General features: G+C 37.4%; 1 protein-coding gene across 7 annotated transcripts in view; it reads left to right on the forward strand.

Annotated features, from left to right (window-relative positions):
* Nucleotides 1–26041, forward strand: part of C5H2orf76 (chromosome 5 C2orf76 homolog) — a 55261-nt gene extending 29220 nt beyond the window's left edge. For 5 of the 7 annotated variants that reach the window (XM_072757564.1, XM_026017751.2, XM_072757563.1 and 2 more), the window contains 4 exons: nt 8887–8937; nt 13062–13099; nt 17743–17824; nt 25528–26041. In XM_072757564.1, coding sequence (XP_072613665.1) covers nt 8887–8937; nt 13062–13099; nt 17743–17824; nt 25528–25604 — 248 coding nt within the window. In that variant the 3' untranslated portion in view covers nt 25605–26041. The remainder of the gene's footprint in view (nt 1–8886; nt 8938–13061; nt 13100–17742; nt 17825–25527) is intronic. The other 2 variants (XM_026017752.2, XM_072757567.1) reach the window with 1 other exon arrangement.
* Nucleotides 26042–26445: the final 404 nt, after the last annotated feature.

A 26445-nucleotide genomic window follows, 5' to 3' on the forward strand; every position in this document is an offset into this window, starting at 1 on the left:
CTCCATTAGAGTAGTTGTATGGATCACAGTTAGATGCTCAGCCCTGCCTGCCCACATCTTTCACCTGTGTTAGTAATAACATAACTCCTTGTTTCAATTGTGCATGTTTGAAATGTGTCCCACTGACTAAAAGGTGAACTTTTGGGGTGCAGACTCTTTTCATTTGTGGGCTCTGTGCCCAAGCCTGTCTGATTAGAGGCACTGTGGAGCTTCTCTGAAAGGTTAGGGAGCCATATATCTACCTTTTATAATTTTGTACATAACAAAGACCAAAGAGTTTATTTCTGGCATTTTTTCAAGTAATAATAACAGCAAACATTACTGTATGTCTGGTACTTTACTGAAAACTTAAACTAGATGATCTCATTTCATCCTCACAGAATCCTTCTAAAGTAGGAACCGTTGTATCCCCATTTGACAGGTGAAGAAACTAAGGAACGGAGAGGTTAAGAAACTTGCCTGAAGTTGCATCACTAATAAAAGGCAAAGCTGCAATTCAACCCTGGCAGTTTAACTGTAACATGTACTCTTAAAAAAAAAAATTAAATTCAGTTATCATATGGTGTATTATTTCAGGGGTAGAATTTAGTGATTCATCAGTTGCACACAATACCCAGTGCTCATTCCATCATGTGCCCTCCTAAATGCCCATCATCCAGTTACCCCACCCCCCACCTTCCTCCTCTCCAGCAACCCTCAGTTTGTTTCCTGGAGTTCAGAGTCTCTTATGGTTTGTCTCCGTCTGTTTTTATGTTATTTTATTTTTTCTTCCCTTCCCTTATGTTCATTTGTTTTGTTTCTTAAATTCCACATATGTGTGAACTTGTATGGTATTTGTCTTTCTCTGACTGACTTCGCTTAGCATATGTACTATTAAACACCACACTAAGTTGTCTCTCTTCTGTTCTGCCTCACTTACGGAAGTGGGATCTCCAAAGTAAATGGATTCACTCAGTGTCAGAAGAGTCGTTGCATTAAGTTCCCCTTGCTCTAGTGTTTTGAACACTGAAAGCTGAAAGCTGGAAGAGTGATTTGACACTGTGGCATAGTGAATTTTGCATACAGCCAGAAATGGTCATTGTGATGTGATCTTTTGGGGTTATTTTAGGTTCCTTCTTGCTTTTCTAACTGTTCTTCACCTTTTGCCATCCTTACTCTGGTTTCCTGTAATAACCGTCTGTTTCTCCCTTAGCAAAAGAACTTTGGTTAAATTGGATTCATTCTCTATTAAGAATCACTGTTCTTCAACATCATGCTATTAAAACCCAAAGTTGTGTAATAAATATAAACACATATATTTATAAAAAGTATAAATATAAACATATAGGATTATTTATATGTAGGTTTATAAATATAATAAGCCTGTTATTAACATATGGGGAATGGATGTTAATCAGATATTCTGATCACAGACGTACTGTATTACTACTACCTTACATAGATGGCTAATTTTCTAGATTCAGAATAGTGTACCAACCAATTATCTGGATAATATAAGACCTTTCACTTATTCTTTGATTTGGAAACATTTAAATATTTTGTAATCTTTCAGGTCTTGCTTCTGAACATAAAATCACTCCACTGGTGAAACAAAAAAAACCTAGAGGATTTGCCCAACCTACTAGTTCAGAACTCCTCTTTATCCCGCCTTACTCATGGTGGTATGTTACTCTGTAAAGCCGCTGTTCCATTGGGTGACTCCTAGAAGAGTTAGGGTTTCTTTGTCTTTATATGTTTCTTTGTATCTGATGTTTCTGTCCAGTTTCCCATTTGTAACATTTTATATTACTACTCTGCTACATTTGTTGCAATGAATGAGCCAACATTGATGCCTCATTAACTAAAGTCCATGGTTTCTTATGGTCTCCTTAGTGTTTATCTAACATCTTTTTTGTGTTCCAGGATCTCTTCCAGAACTCCACACTACATTCAATTATCACATCGCCCTAGGTTCCTGGGGCATCTGCAGGTTTTTGTCACATCTAAACTGCTTGATGGCTTTCACAGTTTTAAGAAGCGCGGGTCAAGCCTTTTGTAGGACAGCCCCCTAGTGGAATTTGCTTGATACCTTTCTTGTCATTAGCCTGGGGTTATGGGTTTTTGAGAGGAAGGTCATGAAGGTAGGATGTCACTTATTCCATCCTATCAGAGGTATGTGCTTTGCACATGATTATGATCGTTGCCATCAGATCACCTGGCTGTGGTGGTGTTAGGTGAAGTTGCTCTCCCCTCTTTTCATATCACACTGTTTGGAAGAACAGCTCACACACATTCAAGAGTGGGGAGTTATGTTCTCCCTCCTTAAGTGGGGTAATATCTATATCATTTATTTGGAATTTTTATGCAGCGGGGGCGGGGGGGGGGATTTTATTTTGTTGTGTAAATTCTTCTGGCTTTGGCCCCTGAGAACTTTAGTTGTATTCTGTGCCCCTTTGACATATGCCATCTGTATGTGTGTGTGTGTGTGTGTGTGTGTGTGTGTGTGTGTGTATTGAGTACTTAGTCACTTTCTGGTACTATAAGATGCTTCAGGCTCATTGAGTGTATTTCCTGTCCCAGTCCCAGAATCAGCCATTTCTCAAAGGAATTCTGGTTCCTGAAAGCCAGATCTGGGTGCTAGGGGTGCTCACTACTCCTAGCGTATTGTTCTTTAAAGCTCTCTCAGTTGAAAGAGTGAAGAAATGTATCAGCCTGTGTATATACACATATCTATCAGTATTTTCATGTCACCATCTGTATGTATCTGTATGTTAAACATGCGTCCTTCCTGATATTTTCCAATCCATTCCAACATGTACCTCCTGGCTTCCACCCGTGCCCCCTCCCCCCACCCCACTGCCTCTTTGTATTCTCACTCCAAGAATGAGAATCTGCCTCCTGTCATCTGCCATCCATGGATTTAATTTTCAAATTCCCTTATCCATGGCTAGCAGTATCAGAGTTGTTAATCTGTATCCTTTGGGAAGCAACTTGTTATTAACTAGAGTACAGTGCTTCTGTGCAGTCCCTTTTGCCTCAGTCTTAAAAAAAAAAATCTCTTCATTGCTACAGTCACTGAGGTCAGCAGCTTTTCTTCCAGCACCTTCAGGAAACTTGTTTCATACATTTGCAGGACTCCTGGATTCTCTTGTCACCATCTGCATTCTTTCCTGGGATCCTCCGTCCTCCTAAACGGTGGTTTGTTTGTTTGTTTGTTTTATACTTTGCATACATTGAAGTTCACTCCTTTGTGCTATAAAGTTCTATGGGTTTCAACAAATGAATAATGTTGTGTAGCCACTATTACACTATCATACAGAATAGTTTCACTGCCATGAAAATACCCCATGCTTCACTTATTTATCCTCTCCTACAAGCCCCAGGTAATCCCCGATCTCTTTACTGTCTCTAGTTTTACTTTTTCCAGGCTATCATGTGCTTGGATTTATGTAATACGTAGCCTTTGCAGACTGGTTTCTTTCAATTAGAAACATGTATTTAAGGTTCCACTGTGTCTTTTCATGGCACATTATATCATCTTAATTTCCTTCAATCTGAAACAGGCCCCATCTTTTGTGAATATGAAAGCCTTTTTTTCTTATTTTATAATTTTTCTGCAAATATATTTTACCATGTAAAGAAAAACAGTAACAATATGTTTTGGGGTTAATGGAAATAGATGACAGCACTAGCACAAAGGCTAGGAGGGAGAAATGGAAGCACAAGATTTTTTCACAATCTGTAAAATGATACAGTATTGCTTGGAGATAGAACAATAAGTTAAAGATATTTACTGCAGACTTGAAAACAACCATGTGCATGCACAAACACATCACCTAAGAGTTATAGGTAATATGCCAACAAAAGGGTTAAAATGGAATCATAAATTGTCAAATAGGTCAATCCAAAGGGAGATAGAAGAGGAAATAACAGATGGACAGAACAAAACAGAACCCAGATAACAAAGTGGTAGATTTAAATTCAATCATATTAATAATCACAATAAATATAAATGGTCTGAACACCCCCTAATTAAAAGACAGACCTATAACAGGAAGTTCTAAATTATATGTTGCCTATAAGAAATGCTCTTTAAGTATAAAGATAAAAATCAGTTAAAGGTAAAAGGATGAAAAAGTTTCACCATGCTAATACCAATCAAAAGAAAACTGGAGTGACTACAGTAACATCAGATAAAGTAGATTTCAGAGTAAAGTTTATTACTAGGGATAAAGACTATTATTTTATAATGGTAAGGCATCAATTAATCAAGACAACATAATGATTCTAAATGCTTATGCACCTGACACACACAACTTCAGAAATATGAGGTCAAAACAAATAACCTACAAAGAAAAATAGATGAATTTGCAATCACTGTGGGAGATTTCAGCATTGCTCCCTCAATAATTGATGGGACAAGTAGATAGAAAATCAGTAAGGGTACAGAAAACTTGAGTAATGCTATTGGACTAAATTGGCCCAAGTGACATTTATAGAACACTCCACCAAATAACAGAATATACATTCCTCTCAAGTGCACACAGAACATTTACCAAGAGACTATATTTCAAGCTGTAAAATAAGTCATGACAAATGTAAAAGGATTAAAGTCCTACAGTGTATGTTTTCTGACAGTGGAGTTAGATTAGAAATCAATGATGAAAGAATCTCTGGAAAATTCTGAAATATTTGGAAACCAAATAGCATACTTCAAAATAACCTGTGAGAACATGAGAGACTCCTAACTCTGGGAAACGAACTAGGGGTGGTAGAAAGGGAGGTGGGTGGGGGTGACTGGGTGACAGGCACTGAGGGGGGCACTTGATAGAATGAGCACTGGTGTTATTCTATATGTTGGCAAATTGAACACCAATAAAAAATAAATTTATATAAAAAATAACCTGTGAGTAAAAGCAGAGATCAAAAGACAGGGTATTATGAATTGAATTAAGATGAGTATACAACTTTTCAAAATTTGTGGGAAGCAGGTAAAATAGTACTTGGAGGAATATTTATAGGACTAGAAATGCCTAAATTAAAAAGATGAAAAGGTCTCAAATCACTTCAGCTTATATGTTAAGAAATGAGAAAAAGGTAAGTAAATTAAATCCAAAGTAAGCAGAATAAAAGAAATAATACAGATTGGAGTAGAAAATAGGAAGCACAGAAAAAAATCAATAATCAACCAAAGTCGATTCTTTGAAATACATGAAACTGATAAAGCTCTAGCTGGACTGATTGGGAAAAAAACAAGAGAAAACACAAGTTATCAGTATCAGCAGCAAGAGTTGTTGCACTACTACAGAATCTCTATAGATATTAAAAGAATAATAAAGAAATATGTTAAACAACTTGATGCCAAAACAAAACAAAACAAAACAAAACAAAACAAAACTTGATGCCATAAATATGTTATCCCAGGAAAGTGGAGAAGTTCCTTGAAAGGCTCAAACTACCAAATACTGTATCTTAAAATGAACAACGGTTAAAACACATTCCCACACAGAAAACTCTAGTCCCAATTTTAGTCGCTGGTAAATTCTACTATATGCTGAAGGAAAAAAAGATTCCCAATTCCACAGAAACACTTACATAAAGTTCCAGAGGAGGAAATATTTATCACTTGATTTTCTGAGGCTATCCTTACCCTGCTGTCAAAACCAGAGAATGTAATCAGAAGAAGAAAAAAGAAAAAAAAAAAACACTACCAACCATCTTTCACACAAAAGAGATAGAAAATTTCATAACCAAAGTTTAGCAAATCAAATCAACAGTATTTAAAGAGGAATAATACATTTATCTTAGGAATGCAAGGATGATTTACTATCAAAAAATCAATGTAAAAAAGACAACAAAAAGCAGTCAATGAAAAAAAAAACAAAAAAAAACACAAAAAGCAGTCAATGTAATTCATTATATGCATAGATTAAGGGAGAAAAACCATATGAATATCTCAGTAGATAAAGACAAAATTCAGCATCCATTCCTGTTAGAAACTCTCAGCAAAGTAGGAATAGAAGGGAACTTATTCTACTGATTAAGGATATCTATGAAAAATGGGTCTCCAACATCATACTTAATGGTGGAAGACTGAGTGTTTTCCTCCTCAGATTAGGAACCAGGCAGGGTTATCTGCTCATGATCACTTCTATTCAACACTGAGCTGGAAGTTCTAGCCAATCTGTTTAGGCAAGGAAAAGAAATAAAAAGCTTCGCTATTGGGAAGAAGTAAAATTGCCATTATTCACTGGTGACATGATTATCTATATAATAATCTATTATTATTTTGTTATGAATCTTATAAAAATCCTGCAGAGTCTATTAAAACACTACTAGAATAAGTGGAGCTTAAGCAGGTTGTAGGTACAAGACCAATACGCAAAAATCAATTGTTATTACTGATATATGGCTGGAAACTTACGAAAAACTTTTTGTAATAGCATCACAAAATATGAAATAGGATACATTTGCTAGAGGATAAGACTTTTGCACTGAAGACTCTTAAAACGTCAGTGAGGAGTCCAGACTGAACGAAAGACAATGATTTGATTTTTTTCAAATGTAGGCTCCTCTGAGTGTGAGCCATTTCATGGAGCCCTCTGTTCTTACCTCGTGCCTTCACAGTGTTTCATTGTCTTGTTCAGGAACTATAAGTGGTAATAAATTAAACAGATCTAATTCCCCTTTCTGATGTTTCATTAACACTTCTTTGGCTCAGGAATTATAACTGAGAAATACAAAAGGAGAAAATGAATTTTCTGTTTTCTGGCAAGCCTAAGCTAAGAGGTTTCAAATGTCTGCCAGGTGGATCCTGGCTCTAGAGAGGTTTGCTTGGACCTACAGGGTTTTAAAAGTCAGAGAATTTCACCTAAAACCTCAGAGTTTTGTTTTTAGTGTTTTCATTTAAATGTTTAGGCAACCAATAAGAATGGCATGGCAACAGCCCCTTTAATAGGATGCACGCTCCCAGATTTCACAGCACCCCTCACCCCGTTCGACCTGTCTACTCACTCAGGTCAACTGGCTGGCCCATGTGAATGTGTTTGGCTAAGAATCATTTTAGGTTTTTTTTTTTTTTCCTGATTTTTTTTAAATTAACTTTTATTGGTGTTCAATTTACCAACATACAGAAAAACACCCAGTGCTCATCCCGTCAAGTGTCCACCTCAGTGCCCGTCACCCATTCCCCTCCAACACCCGCCCTCCTCCCCTTCCACCACCCCTAGTTCGTTTCCCCAAGTTAAGAGTCTTTATGTTCTGTCTCCCTTCCTGATATTTCCCAACATTTCTTTTCCCTTCATTTTAGTTTTTTGTTTTATGTTTGAACATCTGTGCCTGGGACCAGCCTGCTGAGTCTGAGCCATTCATGCTGGACTGGGGGGTTCTATTGTGTAGCAGAAGAGCACCACACTAGTAAGACCTAGCCCTGGCTGTGAACATACCTTCGTTAAAGGTGTGACATGGAATATGTGCTCTCAAGAGTGGGGACTTGTCTTGGTAACTTCTTATTTACCTTGTCCCCAGAATGCTTGGTAGTAGGTATTTTAAATGCATGTAACATAAATGAAAAAATGATATTTTAATTTTTATGTATATTCGGCCCTCTAAAAGGTAAATGTGTCTAGAAAAAAACACTCCCTAATTCCAATGTGTGGGTTTTGTCAAGTTTTCTTTATAAATAACACATGCATGCAGTTTTAAGGTCAGAACATAAAAGGAAATCAGTAAAAAAGAATCTCCTTCCCACTTCTCTTCTACCAGTACACCATACTCTCCCCAACCCCAAGAATATAAAAACAAATACAAACATATATTCTTACTTTTCCCCTATTTTACTTGAAAGGTGGCTTACTTTAAAAATAATGGTCTGGGGAGTACCTGGGTGGCTCAGTTGGTTAAGCATCTGCCTTCAGCTCAGCTCATGATCCCAGGATTCTGGGAGCAAGCCCCACATCAGGCTTCCTGATCAGGAGGGAGCCTGCTTCTCCCTCTCCCTCTGCCTGCTGCTTCTCCTGCTTGTGCCCTCACTTGCACACTCTGTCAAATAAATAAAATCCTTAAAAAAAAATTGTCTGCCTTATGCTTTCTTTTATCTTTAACATATCTTGAAGATCTCATTAATAGAGCATTTCCTTTGCATCTTTTTTTTTTTAGTTGAAAAATATATTTCCTTTTTGGGGCATATTATAATTTAATAAGTCTCCCCAGTGGAGGACATTTGGATTTTTATGAGCATTTGCTATTGTAAACAGTACTACAGTTAGTACCTTTGTATGTATGTCTTATTACACACAGGTGTGAGAGTGTGTAAAGTGTATCTCTGTGATCAATTCTTGAAGTGGAATTGCTAGATCAAAGGATATATGCATATGTAATTTTGATCTATATCAAATTGCCCTCTGCCATACACACCCTCTCAGGCATTTGAAATCCTATTTTAAAAAGAATATTTAATTTGTTTTTGTTTTCTTTTCTTTGAGGAGTTAGAGTAGTTACATTGTAGGTTATCTGAATTTTGTTAAGAGTAATAACATTTGTCTTGATCCTTGGTTTCTATACTGGCCTGACCAATCCTCAGATTCATATGCTAAATGAATGTCACCATATAGAAAATAGTAGCTCACCCAGGAATGCTATGTATAGCAAATGCTATTGTATTTAATAAAATGACAATTCATTTAATAATGTGACTGAATTCTTAGTTCAACTAATAACAGCTCAGCATCTCCTCAATGCTTCCATTGTTTTAGATGACCTTTGGATTTTGATGGCATGTTAGCTTCATTTTGTGTTCTGTCAAATTTTTGAAGTGGGCTTAGTCTGGAGATCTAGAAGAACATAAAAGACTATGCATATACCACAAGTGTCTATATGAATATGATAAGAATAATATTTCTCTTACAGATATTCCTTTAAGGACCAGCCTGCCACCACCATTCAGAAATTATAAATATGGTAACTAATTTTACTTTTTAAAAACATATTAATATAATTTCACATTAGTTTCATGTTGATAGCAATTTGAATTGGGTTTTCAAAAATGAAGCTACTGGGATGCCTGGGTGGCTCAGTGATTGAGCTTTGCCTTCGACTCAGGGAGTGATCCCGGAATTCCGGGATCAAGTCCTATGTCCGGCTCCTTGCGTGGAGCCTGCTTCTCCCTCTGCCTCTGCCTTTGCCTCTCTCCCTCTCTCTCTCTCTCTCTCTCTGTCTCTCATGAATAAATAAATAAAAATAAAATCTTAAAAAAATGAATCTACTATCTATAAATAAAAACCAACATGGAAACTTATTTAGAAGTATAGGAATTCTGGTGTATCCCTGAAGTGAATTGTAATAGTGTATGAAAGTGGCCTATTTGTGAGCAACAAATAACATGTTTGTCAAATGATGTCTAAAATGAATTTGTCAGGTAACCGGGAAAGGAAAATGATTTAAGACTAAGAATTAAGAGGTTAAACATTTTAAATATCACTAACTTGGGCACAGTATATAGTAATTTTGTTGTAGTAGTTGATTTAAAAAAATGCGGTAATTAGGCAGGTAGTTTGGTTTCATTATTTGGTATAAAGATGGTACAGTTATTAACCTTCAGCACAGTGACACTCACCAAACTTTGAGACCTCACTTGAAAATTATGACGCATCTAATAAATATTTCTGTTAATTGGTACAGGGACATTTTTTGAAGTATAAATTTTTTATTGCCTCGGATCATTTTTTGGAGTGCCTTTTAATTCTGTTCCCATTTGGTGGAGCAACTTATGACCTAAAATACTTTGAAATCACAATCTTCACCGTGTGTATGCATTCTAATATCCAGAGACTAATTGTGAGGTCATAAGGGGTAGTCAAGCAGAAGTTGAAGGCACTAAGCGGAAAGTACTTTGATTTATTGGGCTTAAAGAATTTACATACTAAATATTGAATAAGAGAAAGGAATAAAAAGCACGATTAAGTAAATATGAAACTTCTCAATTCTGGCTTTCAGAGTATAATGACTTGCAATATAATCTTAAACTTGAATCAACCTACAGATGCCATTTCCTTTTCTGCATGAGGGGTGTGTGTGTGTGTGTGTGTGTGCATGTGTGCGCGCGTATATATGCGTACATATTCAAACTTGTGTTCCATGTAAACTATTTTTTTTAAATTTTTATTTATTTATGATAGTCACAGAGAGAGAGGCAGAGACACAGGCAGAGGGAGAAGCAGGCTCCATGCACCCGGAGCCTGATGTGGGATTCGATCCCGGGTCTCCAGGATTGCGCCCTGGGCTGAAGGCTGCGCCAAACCGCTGCGCCACCCAGGGATCCCCCATGTAAACTATTTGAAAGATAAATTTTAGATACCTACAGCATTAGAGTATCTGACTGTTACTCATCATGGTGATAGATCATGTACCTTTTATATCTTCCCACCTTATGAACAGTTTTGTCTTAGGAGTTGAATACTATTCAGGTGAATTGGCAGAAGAAGTAAATACATTTATCTCTGACATTAGAAACTAGACAACCACCAGGGTTTTGATAGACTTCCAGTGACTCAGTCTGAGTTGGGTTTGGCTCTGTAACAATCTGTTGCTTTGTGTCCAGCAAGAAAGGCCAAACGTCACTTTCTCACATGTCATTGTCCTCCAGTATTGCCACCTGCTCTGTGGAAATAGAACACATTGGGTGTTGGGGAGTGGAAAGGGTGCAGAGTCAGATTTCTGCTTTTCTGGTTGCGGTCTCTGTGCCCTTGGGCAAAGGGCGGGCTTGCTGTCCAGGCCACGGGGAGTCTGAGATTTCTCAGGGCCCCTCCTCCTATTTAATTGGCATCTACATCTATGATTGGTTTATCCCGACCAGACTGTGTTCTAAAGCACATTGGATGCTGTCTTATTTTTAAATCCTTATTACCTAGACACTGTGCATGTGTGCAGTAAATACTGGTGGCTGTGCAGTGCAGGGCCACTGATACTGTTTATTTCCTAAGACCGTATGAGATTAAACCATGCTTGTGTGAACACATCAAATGCCCCACAAATATATTATTTTTATTTTCAGGAGATTACTTTCCTCAAGGAATTTGCATTTAGGGTACAATACCCACAGATGTTGTTTCTGTTAACAATGAAATTTTTTTTTAAAAAAAGAAGTAAAAACAAGTGAAAGATTATTCAACAAGGAAAGGGACATTATTAGTACAGTATCTTTTGCCAGCTTGTAGTTTCTCTGACCCTCTTTTTTTTTTTTTTTAAATTCATTTAAAAATGAATTTATTTATTCATGAGAGACATACCGAGAGAGGCAGAGACACAGGCAGAGGGAGAGGCAGGCTCCATGCAGGGAGCCCGACATGGGACTTGATCCCGGGACTCCAGAATCATGCCCTGGGCTGAAGGCAGACGCTAAACCGCTGAGCCACCCAGGGATCCCCTTCTCTGACCCTCTTAACAAGTCTTACCAGTTTCTGTTGGAGACAAAAATCTGAAAAATTCTGTTCAAGTCATTTCTTCTTCTGCTTAAAAAAAATGTGGCTTCCTTATTGTGGGTTTGCTGGACCCATAGAGCAAGGATTTATCTAATTTAAAGGCTCTTTAGCAAAATATATAAAACATGATTAATATTTGGGAAGGTCAAACCACAGTTTTGCATGTTGGTTGTAACAGACTCTAAGCAGAATCCTTTTACTTAAAAAACTGTTACTGGCTTTACTAACTTGTCTTTAATAATAAACCGATACCCATCTATAGTGAGAAAAAGATAATAGGTAACTCAGAATAATAGACAATCCAAAAGCCAACTTGTTTATTTTCTTGTGTACGTTCTGAGCTTATTTTTAACAATTGTGCTATATTTACATTCCATATATGCATTTTTCACTTAGATTTAGTTTTAGTTCTCAACTATATGTAGTTACAGTCCTAGGATTAGGCAGATATTGTGTTAGCAATTGCAATAGAGGGTGACGGGCACTAAGGAGGGCACTTGATGAAATGAGCACTGGGTGTTATATGTTGGCAAATTGAATTTAAATATTTAAAAAATTGCAATAGATAATTGAAAGTTGACCTTTTAAAATCAGAGTGCTAGAGCTCTTAAGTGGATTGCAATCCTATTCTCTTGTATTATTAGAACAGTTAAGGCCTGTTTTTTAAGTAGATCCTGTCACTTCATTTTACTGTTGGACTTCTTTATTGAATTGAATGGTATGATTGCTAGAAATGAATTTTAGTTTAGGTTATGAGTTTATGTAGAGAGAATAGTATATGTAATCATAATACATTAATTAGCTGGTTAAATAAAACTGAGTGAAGAATTGGAAACTTTCTGACTTGAAACCCGTTGAATGCTCAGCCCTGGCTATAATTAAGAGCTCACTGTTGCAGAGTCAGACTTTACCCAGTGTAGAGAAATGACTTATTAGAAAAGCACAGTGTAGCCTGACTTCAAGATAAACAGATTAAGGAGTGAAGGAGGATTGAATAAAGCAGATTAGGTGGTGTGAACCTGTGCAACATTTCAAAACCAGGAGGCAAATACTGATATTCTTTGGGCCTTAGCAGTCCTGCTCGGATTACCAGTGAGCCTGAACTCTGAGAGTGGTAATAATTTGTCAGGATGATAATTTGACCTCCTGTCACTGTATGTATTCTGAGAGATTGGTAGGAGTTTTTCAACTATTTACATTAATGTCCGAAATGTTTTATATTATTTGCTAATCATAGCCTTTTGTGACTCCAAAAAAAAAAAAAAAAAAAAAAAACCAGGATAGAGTAATATCCACCCTTTTCTAAGGGAAAATGTGCTGAATTCACTGCAGGTTATGGCACACAGTTGCATGTGTCAAAGACCAAGGCTTTTTTTTTTTTTTTTTTAAGACCAAGGCTTTCAAAATATCTTTATATATCAGTCACCTTTAACATGATGCTATATAAAAGTAATTTTTCTTTTACTGTATTCTAGATTTTTAAATGGAGCTGATCATAAGGCAAGGACTTAAGTTTCTCAATTTCACAACTGTAGCCTCCCATTTCAGATTATTCAAATGAAGTTTTAAAATAATCTTTTACAAAGACTTCTTTTTTCCTTTCAGATAAACTCAAGATTGTTCATCAAGCACATAAAGCAAAGGTATGTTTCATATGTACTGTATCTGGCACATAGCAAGTAATCATTGTTGGCTTTCTCAGTGAATAAGTGAATGAACACACATACTTCTAAATTATTTTCCATTATAATAGCATTTAAAAAATTTTGTAAATATGCTTTCTACAGCCATTAAGGGGAAAAAAAAAAAACCCCACTAAGTCCCTGTGAGTAGGAGATCCTTTTAAAAAATGTTAATTTTTTGAAAAGCAAAAACAAGCACAAGCACAAAACTTGGTAAATTGAGGTTACAGATAAAGCCATTCATTGTCTGGCAGTCTGATCCACTTAATTTACTTAATTCTGTACCAGAAGGAAAGAGCCAAAAGCAGTTAGAAATAATCTGCTTTTTCTGACCTAACTCGTCGTATGTGTAAGAGAAGATCCAGCACTGTGACTCTTGGGAACAAACCTACTTGCAGAGAGGTCATGGCCTGCAGTTCTAACAGTGTCTTACCTGCCCCAAACAGAACTGTTTATCATGTATTTACATTTCTGTTTTCTCATTCTTTTTAGAGGAATATATTTATAAAGCCACAGTCGAAGGTTTGCTTCTCATACAGACTAGAGCAATCTTTTTTCTTGAATCTCAGTGACTTTGCATTGACTCCTCATTAAAGCCATTATCTTATTCTGTAATTCTGTAATACAAACTACTCAAGAGCAAGGGTCCGTAATTATTCTTCATATCTCCAATAGCTGGCATAATGCCTCATTCATAGGAGTGTTTCTGTAACAATTTTTGAATTAAGTGTTTCTTGATTGATTATTTATTTATTAGAGAGAGAGCGCACACAAGCACACATAGAAGGAGAGGGAGAAACAGACTCCTCCCTGAGCAGGGAGCCTGATGAGAGGCTCCATCCCAGGATCCTGGGATCATGACCTGAGTTAAAGGTAGCTGCTTAACTGACTGAACCCACCCAGGTGCCCCAAGTATTGATTTTTGAATTCACCTAATTTCATTGTTTTCTCTAGTCCTGGACACCCACTATAAACTCATTCAGCTTTCTCAAATAACTGTATACCAGAGGGTACAAAGAAAATGGCATGAGGGTATGGCTGTCGACTCTGACTTAGAAACTTCAAAAACATTTTTTTCCTTGTAGCTTAAAACAACACACATTTATTCTCATAGTTTTTTGAAGGCCAGAAGTCCAAAATCAGTTTCACTAGGCTAAAATCAAGGGCAGGACTGGTTCTTTCTAGTAACTTTATTTTTTTATACCAAGGTTGTATGTACAAACTTGACAATATCCCTTGTCAGATGCTTTAAAATTTAGTGTTCACATGTGTCGGGAGTTGTGGTGTGGAATCTGCACTTTGTATGGGTACTAGAATGTCCACTGTGTCTGGCCATGGACATCATTCTTTTTCTCTTTTCTCGGCCAGGTGGGTTTATAACTTTGTCTCTAAAGTGTGGAGAATAGGCAGTGTGGGTTTGTCATAGGGGGAAAATACACACACGCGTGCACACACACACACACACACACACACGAAATAAAGTTATAATGAAACAATATGCTCTTTGAAAAAGTTGTAGAATATTTCATGTCTTCTCTACTCAATGTTGCATTTTTACATTGTTGGGCTTATTCATATGCTCATATTTTCCAAATGAAAACCTAATTCTGTAATATTCAAATAATTGATATTATGATACTTAAATCAAGTATCATTTCCTCATGTATTTGGAAATCTCTTAGAATGGTTTCTTATATTATAAACACATGTTCCAACCTGGCATGTTAGAGTTATAGAATTAGGGCTTATCTTTCCAGTTGAGCAATGTATTAAAAGAGGGATTCCCAAAACAAATTATGTTGCTTAGAATGTTTCTAGAACCTGGCTTTATAAATTTTCATCTAAACCATAACAATTCTAGTTAAGTACAGACTATATACCTCCTGGGGATGATTCTTCCCATTTTCTCTGTAGCTTTTATAAGGAAAGGGGTTGTTATATTTTTAAAGATACAATTTTAAAACTTCAGAAAAACTTTACCCAAAAGCCCTCGTTGTGCTTTATCCAGCTTCCAGACATTTTTCTCATTTCCCCATCTGCTTCTACTTCCCATTCTCTGTTCCGCATCTGTAGGGCTTGTCAGCATCCATGGGACCAGCCCATCAGTTTTCCAACCCAGCTGTGATTTTAGTTCCGTTTCTCAGTCAAAGGAAGAGACTTCCAAATGACTCCCACATCTTCATGAACTTGATCACGAAAGGCATATTCCCCATTCCCCTAATATTCTACATTTAGAGGCTTTCTTAATTACCAGATATCCACAGAAATTTCTTCCCATTATTGCAATAAAAAGCTGCCTGGATACCTTCTCACGAGAGCCTCCTATTTGGACTATGAGCTCGGTTTTTATTGAATAGATGAATCAATAGTACAGTGCAAGTAATTACCATAATATGATTTATGGTTATCAAGAAAATGTACTTGTGTATGTATTATGGATTATAATCAGTAGGCTGTTTGCAGAGTCAGAATAATTCCTATTAAAATGATTTAAAATAAAAACTCTAATTTCTTTGTGAGTTTGGAAACCAGATAGCTACTCTTGTTAAAAGTTTATGAAAGGGAGATCCCTGGGTGGCGCAGCGGTGTAGTGCCTGCCTTTGGCTCAGGGCCCGATCCTGGAGACCCGGGATCGATTCCCACGTTGGGCTCCCAGTGCATGGAGCCTGCTTCTCCCTCTGCCTATGTCTCTGCCTCTCTCTCTCTCTCTGTGTGACTATTGTAAATAAATTAAAAAAAAAAGTTTATGAAAGGAAGAAGTCATATCCTAGAATAAATTTTATAAGAAATGTCCAAGATCTTTAAGAAAACTTTGGAATGCTAGTGAAGATCATTCAGTTGTCCACACTCATTGAACTGAACTCCCCTTAAGATCTGTGCATTTTATGTATTTATTTATTATTTATGTATTTCTTATTTTTATTTATGTATTTATTTATGATCTTAGTCCTGGGATTGAGCCCCACTTGGGAGTCTGCTTCTCCCTCTGCCTGTCCCCCTGCTCATGTGTGTGCACTCTTGCTCTCTCTCTCTGTCTGTCTTGCAAAAATAAATAAATAAAAATCTTAAAAGACAAAACAAATAACTCCCCCCCTTAATTTCTGTGCTCTGGAGGTCAAAGCCCTGTACTTTCCAGTGGGTGAAGTTATGGTCTGTGGAGCATGGCTTCTGGGCCTTCTATTTTGGCTACTGGAGTGGCCTTTCTGTTCTCTTTTAGCCATCTAGAAATAGACTATGTTGCTAAGCAGCTACATTCTGGCTGACAGGTGGTACTGTTTGTCTAACTAGTGGTCACCTCTATGCTTTTTAGGGGCAGATATCAACTCAAAATCTTCTCCTATAGTTATAATGTTTAACTGGATTTATAAATTTCATTGGAGGGCAAACTCATCCACCACCATCCCAAACCTCATAGAGAAAGGTTACTGTCAGTATGACACAGGATCAAGTTAATATGACATCGGATCAGGTGTTTACTAGGTAGGGCAAAGTTTTTAGATGCATAGACTTTTGGCCATCAAGGTAAACTTGCTTGTCTCCAAAGTCATACTGATCAGAGCTCAGGCCTCAGTTCCATATACTCTTGGGTCTGGTTTTTTGTTTGTTTGTTTTAAGATTTTATCTATTTTATTTATTTATTTATTTTTTTCCTATTTATTTGAGAAAGAAATGTGTGCGTGTGCACACAAGTGGGGGTGGGGTGGGGGGTAGGAGGGTGGGAGAGTAGAAAGTGGGAGAAAGGAAGGAAGGAGAAGGAGAAGCAGACTTCCCACTGAGCAGGGAGCCCAATGAGGAGGAGCTGGATTCCAGGACCTTGGGATCATGACCTGAGCCAAAGGCAGACGCTTAACCTACTGAGCCACCCAGGCACACCCTCTGGGTCTGTTTCTCAACTTCTCTGACTCCTAGTGTGTTGTGAGGATGAGATGAGGAGGAGGAGGACGATGACAGCCACAGAAGAGCAGCAGCTAACATGGAGAGGCCTTGCTCTGTGGCTGACACTCCCTTACGGTTTTCTGTACATCATTTCATTTCATGCTCACCCCAGGGCAAAAGAGAAGATTCATCCCCCCCCCGCCCCGCCCCTTTTTAGAGCTAGAGATTGAGGAGCATGGAGTGGGAAGGGGGACAGGGAGAGAAAGAATCTTAAGTAAGCTCCATGCTGGGCCAGTTTGTAACCTGATATGGGGCTCCATCTCAGGACCCTGAGATTATGACCTGAGCCAAAATCAAGTTGGGCGCTTAACCAAGTGACCCACCCAGGGCCCCCTTCCTTTTTTTTTTTTTTTTTACAGAGGAAGAAACTGAGTCTCAGAGAGGTTGTGTAGTTTGTTTAGAACATATAGGGGGGCATGAGTGGAACCCAGATTTTTGTCCAGACCCAGCCCCAAAGCTCTATGCCAGGGCGCTGTCTCCTCAGTGCTTATAGAGTTGTGCACATAGTAGGCACTCACATCCATTTGCTTCTGCCCTGACAGTGATGGGAACAGCATGTGACTTTGGTTATTGCTGTGATCCAGAGTAACATTATTCTGTGTCTTCGAGAAGTCTTACCAAATATGAAGCACCTATGAGTACTGATAAGATGCAGGTTTTCTTTCTAGACGAATGAGCTTGTTTTGAGTCTGGAAGATGATGACACACTCATGCTGAAAGAAGACAGCACGCTGCAAGCCGCTGGAATCGGTGAGAAAGAACGTGGTATGGTGCTGGAGGGGTGCTCGCTTCCCCTCTCTGCTGATGCTGGGCTGATGATGTTTGGATAACTCACCGCAAAGTAAATGCTACCCTTGGTGCTCTTTACTCTCCCTGATAATTATTCAGAGGAGGAGGATGAGAATGATGTACATTCAGATCATTTGACTGAGGGCAGGAGATATCTGCTTTCCAAATGTGCAGAATGCAAATAAGTTCTTTTCTGCAGGTATGCTCAGAATTCTGCTGAGGGTTATTTTAAGTGATTGACAGATTATTACTCACTTAATAGCCTACTTACTCTTTAGAGCATCATGTGAACTGATGGTTTGAGAGAAATGGACCTGGTAAAACTAATGTGGAATAATGAAGTGAGATGTTGTTTGTATAACATGCAGCGTGACTTCTAATAGTCCTGTAGTTCACTCAGGGCCCTCTGAGTCACGGAATTTCAAATTGGAGCCCCGTGTGTGCAGTTAGAAGGGGGCCCGAGTTAGCTTTCCAACCTACAGTGTGCAAGTAGTTCTGTTTTAAAGAAACGCCATGTGCCATGTTTTGTCACCATTAGATGTCACTGTAATTCTGTGTATGTACATCTAAAGATTATCTGGCAATAGGAGTGAAGATTTACGAAGACCGTGAGCTGTTGAAGATGCTATGCCCCTGACATACCTTTGTGGTTGGCGACTCTAATGAAACAGCACAGATCACACTTACTTTATAATTATACACACTGGTTAAGAGGCACTCTAGAGTGAGGTTCATGTTAGGAAGCCTTACAATTTTTTTTGACAGGTGTTCTATTGAGTTATTTTAGTGACATATGTCAGGAATTCAGTTTTGAGTGATGTGTGGCTAAAGTGGGTTCCTGACCAGTCTTCTAATTTAAATAGGATTTTTGTTTTGCTTTGTTTTGTTTTTAAATAGGATTTTAAATAACATGCTACAAAGTCTTAGACTTACTTTCCTTGTTTGTCTGCCATGAGCTACCTTTAGTGTCTTTTCATATTATAAATATGTAAGATTGCTGTTATTTGAAAACAGTTTTTATTTTAGCATTTATTTCTTCCAATGCTACTATTTTACTATAGCAAGTGGCACCTAGAAGTTAGGCCTGCTTGTTGTTAAAGCATAAAGATATAATTATTATAACAGACTGGTTTGGTATTGATGTAGGGATTGAAAACTCCATGGAAAAGATCAGAAACAAACTTAAAAAAAAGTTAAGATTTCACAAAATGATAAAGTTTTTACCTCTCAAAGAAGGGGGGTAAGAATGAATTAGCCAGAAAATGGCCCTTTTGCCAAAGCATTTGGGAAAATAAAATTTAAATCATATCTCAACCTTTATTTCAAAATAAATTGTAGATGGATTATATGTCATAATGTAAAAAAAAAAAAAAAGAATTTTAAATAAAAGTAGCTTAGTAGTTTCCTGATCTTGGGGAGAAGAGCTCTCCAAGCATGACCTTGAAGGCAGAGTAATAAAGTGGGGAGAAATGATAGATTTGCCTACATAAAAACTAAAAAAATGTAAACAGAGTTAAAAGGAGAAGCACTAAACTATACACTAATATACTTCACATATGACAGAAAGTCATTAGCCTGAATTTATAAAAAGCTCTTACAATTAACTTGAAAAAAGATCAGAAATCCTACCGATGGAAGAAATAGCTAACATGAAAAATAGGTCAGCCTTATTAGTCCGGAGAGAAATGCACATGAAGATAGATGTTATTTTATGTAGTACCTAGTCTTGTGGTTAAGAATTAGAGACCAGAGCCAGAGTGCGTGGGGTTTACAGCCTGATTCTGCTGTGTACGGGCTGGGTGACCTTGGACAGGCAGTAATTTTAAGCCTCGCAGACATGAAGAAAAGTGATAGTATCCAAGAGAGTGTTGGAAAGTGGATACTCTCTTGTACCATTGTTGGGAACGTATATTTCCTCTAACTTCCTGTAGGTCAAGTTGGCCAATAAGACTTTGTCACTCTTAACTTTCTGTTGCAACTGTTAACCAGGCCAACAGGAATATGCTTCCTCAACCTCTGTGTCACCCCTGAGGTTGAGATGTGCCTTCAGAGGGGTGGCGGGCTTCTCTCACCTTCCTCATTTGTGAATCACCAATGTAGAGCTTTCTTTACTGAATGGAAATAGAATGTGTTGTGTGATACCATTGTTGTTTAAGAAGGTATATATTTACACATCTATAGGCATATATGAAGAAAAGATTATGTAACAAAATTGTAGAAATAGTTCTCTGGGCAGTGGCATGGCAAGCGATTTTTTTTTTCCTTCTTGCTATTATCTAGTTGTTCTTGTAATTTAAAATTTTTCTACAGTACACTTGTACTATTTGTAAATAAAGGACCCAATTTCAAAGAATAGACTCCTAAAGTTGGAGAAAATTGATTTGAGTGAGGGTTGCACATTTTACTTATTTTGTGACCTTTCATAAGGCATTTAGTATTTTTGAACTTCTGTTTTGATTTCTGTAAAACAAAACAGAAGCAATTAAACCTGTTTCAAAGTGTTGTCCTAAGAGATGAGTAGAAAAAAAACACGACATGAAAACATCTGGAACAATGCACGTGGAGACCCTCAGAAATACGTATTTGGAAACCATTTTAGAGAAAGCGATCGGCAAATGTTTTGAATTTATTAAAAACCTGAATTGTTGGATTCACTGTCGTTAATTTCAGACTTGTGTAATGAGCCCCTGTAGAGGTAAGAATCAAACTCATCGTCATTCTTGTTTTAAGGCCACGGGTCTTTGATGAGAATCTGATTCTTTTCACGAGTTCCCTATTGGTTTGACGGTGGTGTGAGAACCTTACCCTGCCTTTCCGCCCTGGCAAGCCCACAGCCCCAGTGGCTTTCTGTTGTGTGTGTCCCTCCGTGTTGCCTGAAGCCAGTGTGGCTGTGCCCTGAAGAAGCTTCGCTTACACACGGGGAAGGAGGCGATGGTCCTTGGAGAGGAACAAAAAATTCTGACTGGGAGTCAAGTTGTAAAAATGACGCTCAAAGTGTGTGATTTTTTTCTAGGGAAATTTCCCCTCCCTTGGTGCTGTGTCAGGTTAGGTTTTTAAGCGGTTTAAGGGAAAATTTCTAAGTTATCACTCTCCCTTTTTACCACTTGATCCTTCGGTAGAGCTGTCACTCTGCCATCACAGCCAGTTGCCATGGGAATGATGCCAATGTAACAAATTTATCATTTGACTTTCCTGCAGAATTCATGAAAGGAAGAGAAGGACTGTGTGTGTTGGAGGGCAGGGGAAATTAGGGGAACAAACTTGTTTGAAGATCTCTTTTTTCACAAGGAAATTCTCCAGTTCCTGCTCTGGCCTTTTATCTGCGTTGCAGATCCCAATTGTATATTCTGCGCCTGACGTCGGGGCACATTTTTGCTTGTGGACTCAGAGCTAAAGGACATAAATAAAAAGATTTGCTTTTTGGAAGGAAGAAGAAAAAGCTTTACTTAGAGTTGTTATTTGTAATTGAAAGATTTTTTACCTTGTCATTAATGATTGTAGTTTTGTGGACTAATTCCCCTAAGTGGTAAATTTGCATGTAAGTATTTTGGGGATGTCGTTTCATCTCATTCTACTACTGTTATCTTTTGAATCCTCTTTCCTAAGGAAAATGGTGGCAGGGTAACTCTTTTCAAGCCAGCTGTGTTTTACTGGAAAGATTTTATTTTATTTTATTTTATTTTATTTTATTTTAATTTTTTTTTTTTTTTTTTTTTTTTTTTTTACTGGAAAGATTTTAAAACAAGATACCATGGACCAAACCATAAGTGCTTATCTGAGGGAAGAGTTTTGTGCATTAAGCCTGGTCCTGTAATCATGCCGAAGCTCCCCTGTGGTCTCTTTTCATTTTGCATGTCAACTCTTGTCGTCTGCCCACAACCATAACCCTGACTTTGTGCCCCACACCTTTTGATTATCTCAGATGTATAGCTAATATTGTAGGATTCTTTGGCTCTCACTTCATCAAGATCGTGTTTGATTTGTGTTTCCTGAACGTTCAGGTCTCTCCCATTCTCTTTGGAGTAGTAATATCTTAGGGCCCACATGCTTTCCTCACTTCACGAGGAAACACCAAAACAACAGTACTCAGGAAAGTAGGTGAATTTGGGATTCCAGAACAAGGGGTCTGGACTGTCCTTCCTTTTTACCGTTCCCTCATCGTTGTGGGAATCACAGGGCAGTGTCCAGTGTATAAGAGGTTAGATTTATTTTACTATCTGTTTTCTTCAAACTTGTTTGAAATCTTCTCTGCCCCCTGATCAAACAAAACAAAACAAAACAAATGCTTGAAGCAAATATAAAATAAAACACTGTGATTGGGAGCTCTTGGCCAGATCACTTTGGTGCAAACTTAAGAACAACTCAGCTGAAAACAACAACAACAACAACAACAACTCAGCTGTGAGTGTAGTTTTGAATAATTTGTAGATTAGGATTTTACGACCCTTGGAAGGATGGGACATACACCTGGACCAGGAGAAAGGGTGAAACTTTGTTATTTTGGTCTCAAATTGCTGCAGAAACCAGACCTCACTCTTTCTGTATTTTTTTTTTCTTTTTTGGCCAATAACCTGAAATTATTATCACATTACAGCCTGGCCTGATCATTAATTGTCTGTACCACAGAATCCGTGCACATGTATAGGTCTCTCTTCTCAGATAACAGTTACTGTGGCTTTCATGCCTACTAGTACAGGCTAGGGAGTTTGAAACTGCAATAAATCCTCATCGATAGGTGAGTTTTTTGGAATAAATAGTTAAGAGCTTAAGTATATTGCCTTGAATTTTTCTTGAGATTTACCATTTAACATTGGGTTTTTTTACATCCTTTTATTTAAAGTCATTATTATTTTCTTGTTAAAGATGAATGAAAAAAATGAAAAGAATGAAAAACATGAATGAAAAAAGAAAGATGTGTATGTATGGGGTTGACCTATTTGGACACATTATAAAATTATTCATTTCATTTTCCAAGTTTGAATGTCCTGGCTTGCATTCATTTCATTAAACTTGAAAGTCAGTATGAAAAGGGTGCACAGTATTTGGAGAGTTCTTACTTGATTTCATTTGATAGTAAGACAAAGGGATGAATCCAGCACTGTATTTATTGGATTTTAGATTTTACATTCATTTCAGATTCACTTGCCAGGGCACTATGCACCTGAGTGCCCTGCTGCCTGCAGCACATTTAATTTAAAATCAGGTGCCCTAGGGGACTGGCACACAGTAGACTTCCTGAGGGTTCTTCTGGAGCCATTTTAAATAGAATCGAGGAAGCAAGAATTTAAGGGATAATGGCCGAAGGGGTGATTATGCAGAGGTCTTGAAAATCTTCTGTAATTTGTTTTCACTTTAATTGGCAAGTAAATTTGTGGTATAATTACAGGAAATCATCCTCAAGCATTTTCAACAGAATTTTACAAATTTTCAAAAGCATTCTGTTTGAGGACCACATTACTAAAGTTTAAAATACATTTTAGGCCTTACTTTTGACTGTTCAGAGTAACCCACTTTGAATTTGTGTGCTGTTTTCCAATTTTTGAAGGGTTTAAGGTTTATCAGCCTTTGTGAAGTATTGGAGTTTAATCCATTTGTCAGTCTTGTTTGCTTTTTTTTTTTTTTTTTCTGAAAAAAAGATATTCATCTGAAAATCTTTATCTTGGGGGATTCCATTTTGAGCATGTATTGTGAGAGATGGCATATAAAAACTTTAGATAAGCAAGGAATTGACCTATAAGTTAATTAGACCCAAGAAAACCTACATGTCAAAACAAAAAAAATGCTTTGTCAGTCCTTTCTTCAGCTTATTCTGAACCTATTATTACCATCCCGAGGAACTATATGATGCATTCGTTTCTCAAAAGGGGTACAGATAAATGTCAACTGCTGTAAGTGAAAATTGTAATTACGGTTAGTGTGTATTGAGCAAAGTGCTGCGTGGGCAAAGCACTATGTAAAGTTCTGTATGTAAATAGCAACTTCGTAGATAAAACCTTGCATTATGATTATGAAGAACAGAGTGCTTTCTTAGCTTGTTCTCCATTTGGAGGATGATTAGCAGCACTTGCAAATGACATAGGTCTACCTTTGGGATGGCTTCCCTTCAAAAAAGGAAACCCCAGGAGCTTTTATATAAGGGAATAAATCTCGAAATATCTTCTCTTTGAATATTGAATTTTCTGAAGCCCCCTTTTCAGCATTTTACTGATTCCAAGTGTGGATCCTCTTAGCTGTCTTTCAAATGCGCTTTTCTTGTAAAATTCAGCTGTACATGAACTTCCTGTTTGCCTAGGGTTCATCTGTCTCCAGCCCCTCCTTACCGATTCTCTGTCTCAGCTCGGCCCCCGTCCCACCCCTAGGCTCACTGTGCCGAGAGTTTGCAATCTGATTTTCATCAAGATTAATCTTCATTTAATCTTGAAGATGCACTGGGACTGGAATGAGGATCTGAGACAATGGGTGACTTTATTCTTTCAACACGTCTGTATTTTCTGTAATGAGCATGGGTCACTCATGATTGAGAAACAATAAATCTGATATTCTTAAAATCAGCAAAGCCATTTTTTTTTTTTTACCTGAAATGTCATGCTAAGCTCCTTCATTTCATTCTTTTGTGATAAATTCTAGTGATGAGATGAGTTTGGTAAACTAAGAAACCAGTGGTAATCCTTGGCATCTTTCCCTAGTATTCTATTTATTTGGCTTCAAGAGTTTTACTTGGCTGTTTTTAGAGGATATGTTAATTGAGTGATCGGTATTCATTACAAATAATCTTGTCTGTTTTCTTGTCGAGAGTCTGCAGGCCCTTTTGCTCTTTCTGTAAAAGCTAAGCAGACTGTATTAACTTCTGGTTTAATTTAGAAAAAAAAATGAATGTGGAACTTGTTGGCGCACACCTTCAAGAATTGCATGTTTAATAATTGGAAGGCTCTCCATCAGATTTGTCTCCAGTCTGAATTAATAATGTTGCTGACTTATTGTTTTAGAAGACAGAGTCCTTGACCTGCTAGGTTGAAAGAATTGTGACTGCTCTGCTCCTTTGCGGGTCCTTTAGCTGTGCCATATCCCCTGTGAATAATTAGAGGTGTTTGAAGGTATTGCGGGAGAAGCCAATTTGTGTCTTTCACTTTGCATATTGTTGAAGCCTCATGAATTAGTCATAAGCAGGCAAAAAATTAACTTCTTCAGACACATATTTTGATGGGTCATGAGGGAGAATGTAAAGTGATCTGTAAAGTATTCTACTGATCCTCTAAGTATTAAATTATTATACCTACAGGCTAATTTCAGAGGGGAAAAAAAAAGCATTTTCCCTCCTCCTTCTGTAACTGAGCAGCACATTTGGAAAAAAATAAGCGACTATTTTCTAGGATTGTTAAGGGGACTATAGCATGAGTAATTTTATGGTTTCCTGGAAACCAGCGTCTTGTACTCATTCTTGTTTTTAATTTTTTTTTATTTTTTCTTTTAAATTATTTGGATTCTAAATTCATATAAAGACAGCTGATGCCTCCTGTTGATTTGGTGAAATGTGAAACCAAACAAGTAGCTCATCTTTCTCACCTTAGGCATCTGAAACACTGAATCAGAGTAATATGGATTTCAATACTTGCTTAAGATCTAGTTTTACATTAAAATTTTTCCATTGTCTTTTTTTTTTTCAGCTCATGAAACTGAAATTGCATTCTTCTGTGAAGAAGATTATAAGAACTACAAAGCTAATCCCATTTCATCCTGGTGAAAACCTCTTGGGGTCTTCCTTTTTGCATACCTGTATTAAGCTCTTTATTCCACTAGTGAGTTTTTGAAATTGACAAATACACTAAAAATTAATCTCAGGCTCTGCTGTTTGAGCTGAAGTCTGTTGTGTTTTCTCCTTCTGCAGGTCTGCCCTTTTTCTTTCTTGTTGGAAAATAGTATATTTATGAGAAAAACACTTAAAAAAAAAAGTAAAAGAAATAGTTATCCAAAAATCACCATGGAGGGGTCCCTAGGTTGCTCTGTTGGTTAAGTGTCTGCCTTTGGCTCAAGTCATGATTTCAAGGTTCTGGGATCGAGTTCTGCGTCACGCTGGGCTCCCTGCTCAGTGAGGAGTCTGCTTCTCCCTCTGCCCCTCCCCCTGTTCTTTCTCTCTCTCTCTCTCTTTCTCTGTATCAAATAAAGAAAAAAATCATGGAATATTGGTTCTTTTAGTCATAACTTATTTTTCTGAAATTAGGGGTTATTTGGATGGCTTGCATGTTGAGTTCTTTAAAAAGATTATAAGACTAAGGTCATTCTGTTCATTTTGTATTTTTCTCATAGTTTTATCAGAACCACTGTACACTGTTACTGTCTTTGGTTAGCAGAGATTAGGAGTCTCTCATGACTACCAGGCTACCTTTTGCTCATGATGATACACCACCATGCATGAATTGAATTGTGTGTATTTTAGAGAGGTTTTCTGATATAAGAGGGTTTCTTCTTCTTTTTCATATTTCATCCCACACAAATAACATGGCTGAATTTTTTTTCCTCCCTGAGTTATGTTTCCTTACTTTAGGAGCAGCTATAATAGAGCCAAACTCATTTCTTTGGAGAGA

The sequence above is a fragment of the Vulpes vulpes genome, chromosome 5, assembly GCF_048418805.1.
Source record: "Vulpes vulpes isolate BD-2025 chromosome 5, VulVul3, whole genome shotgun sequence".
NCBI classification, from domain to species: Eukaryota; Metazoa; Chordata; class Mammalia; order Carnivora; family Canidae; genus Vulpes; species Vulpes vulpes.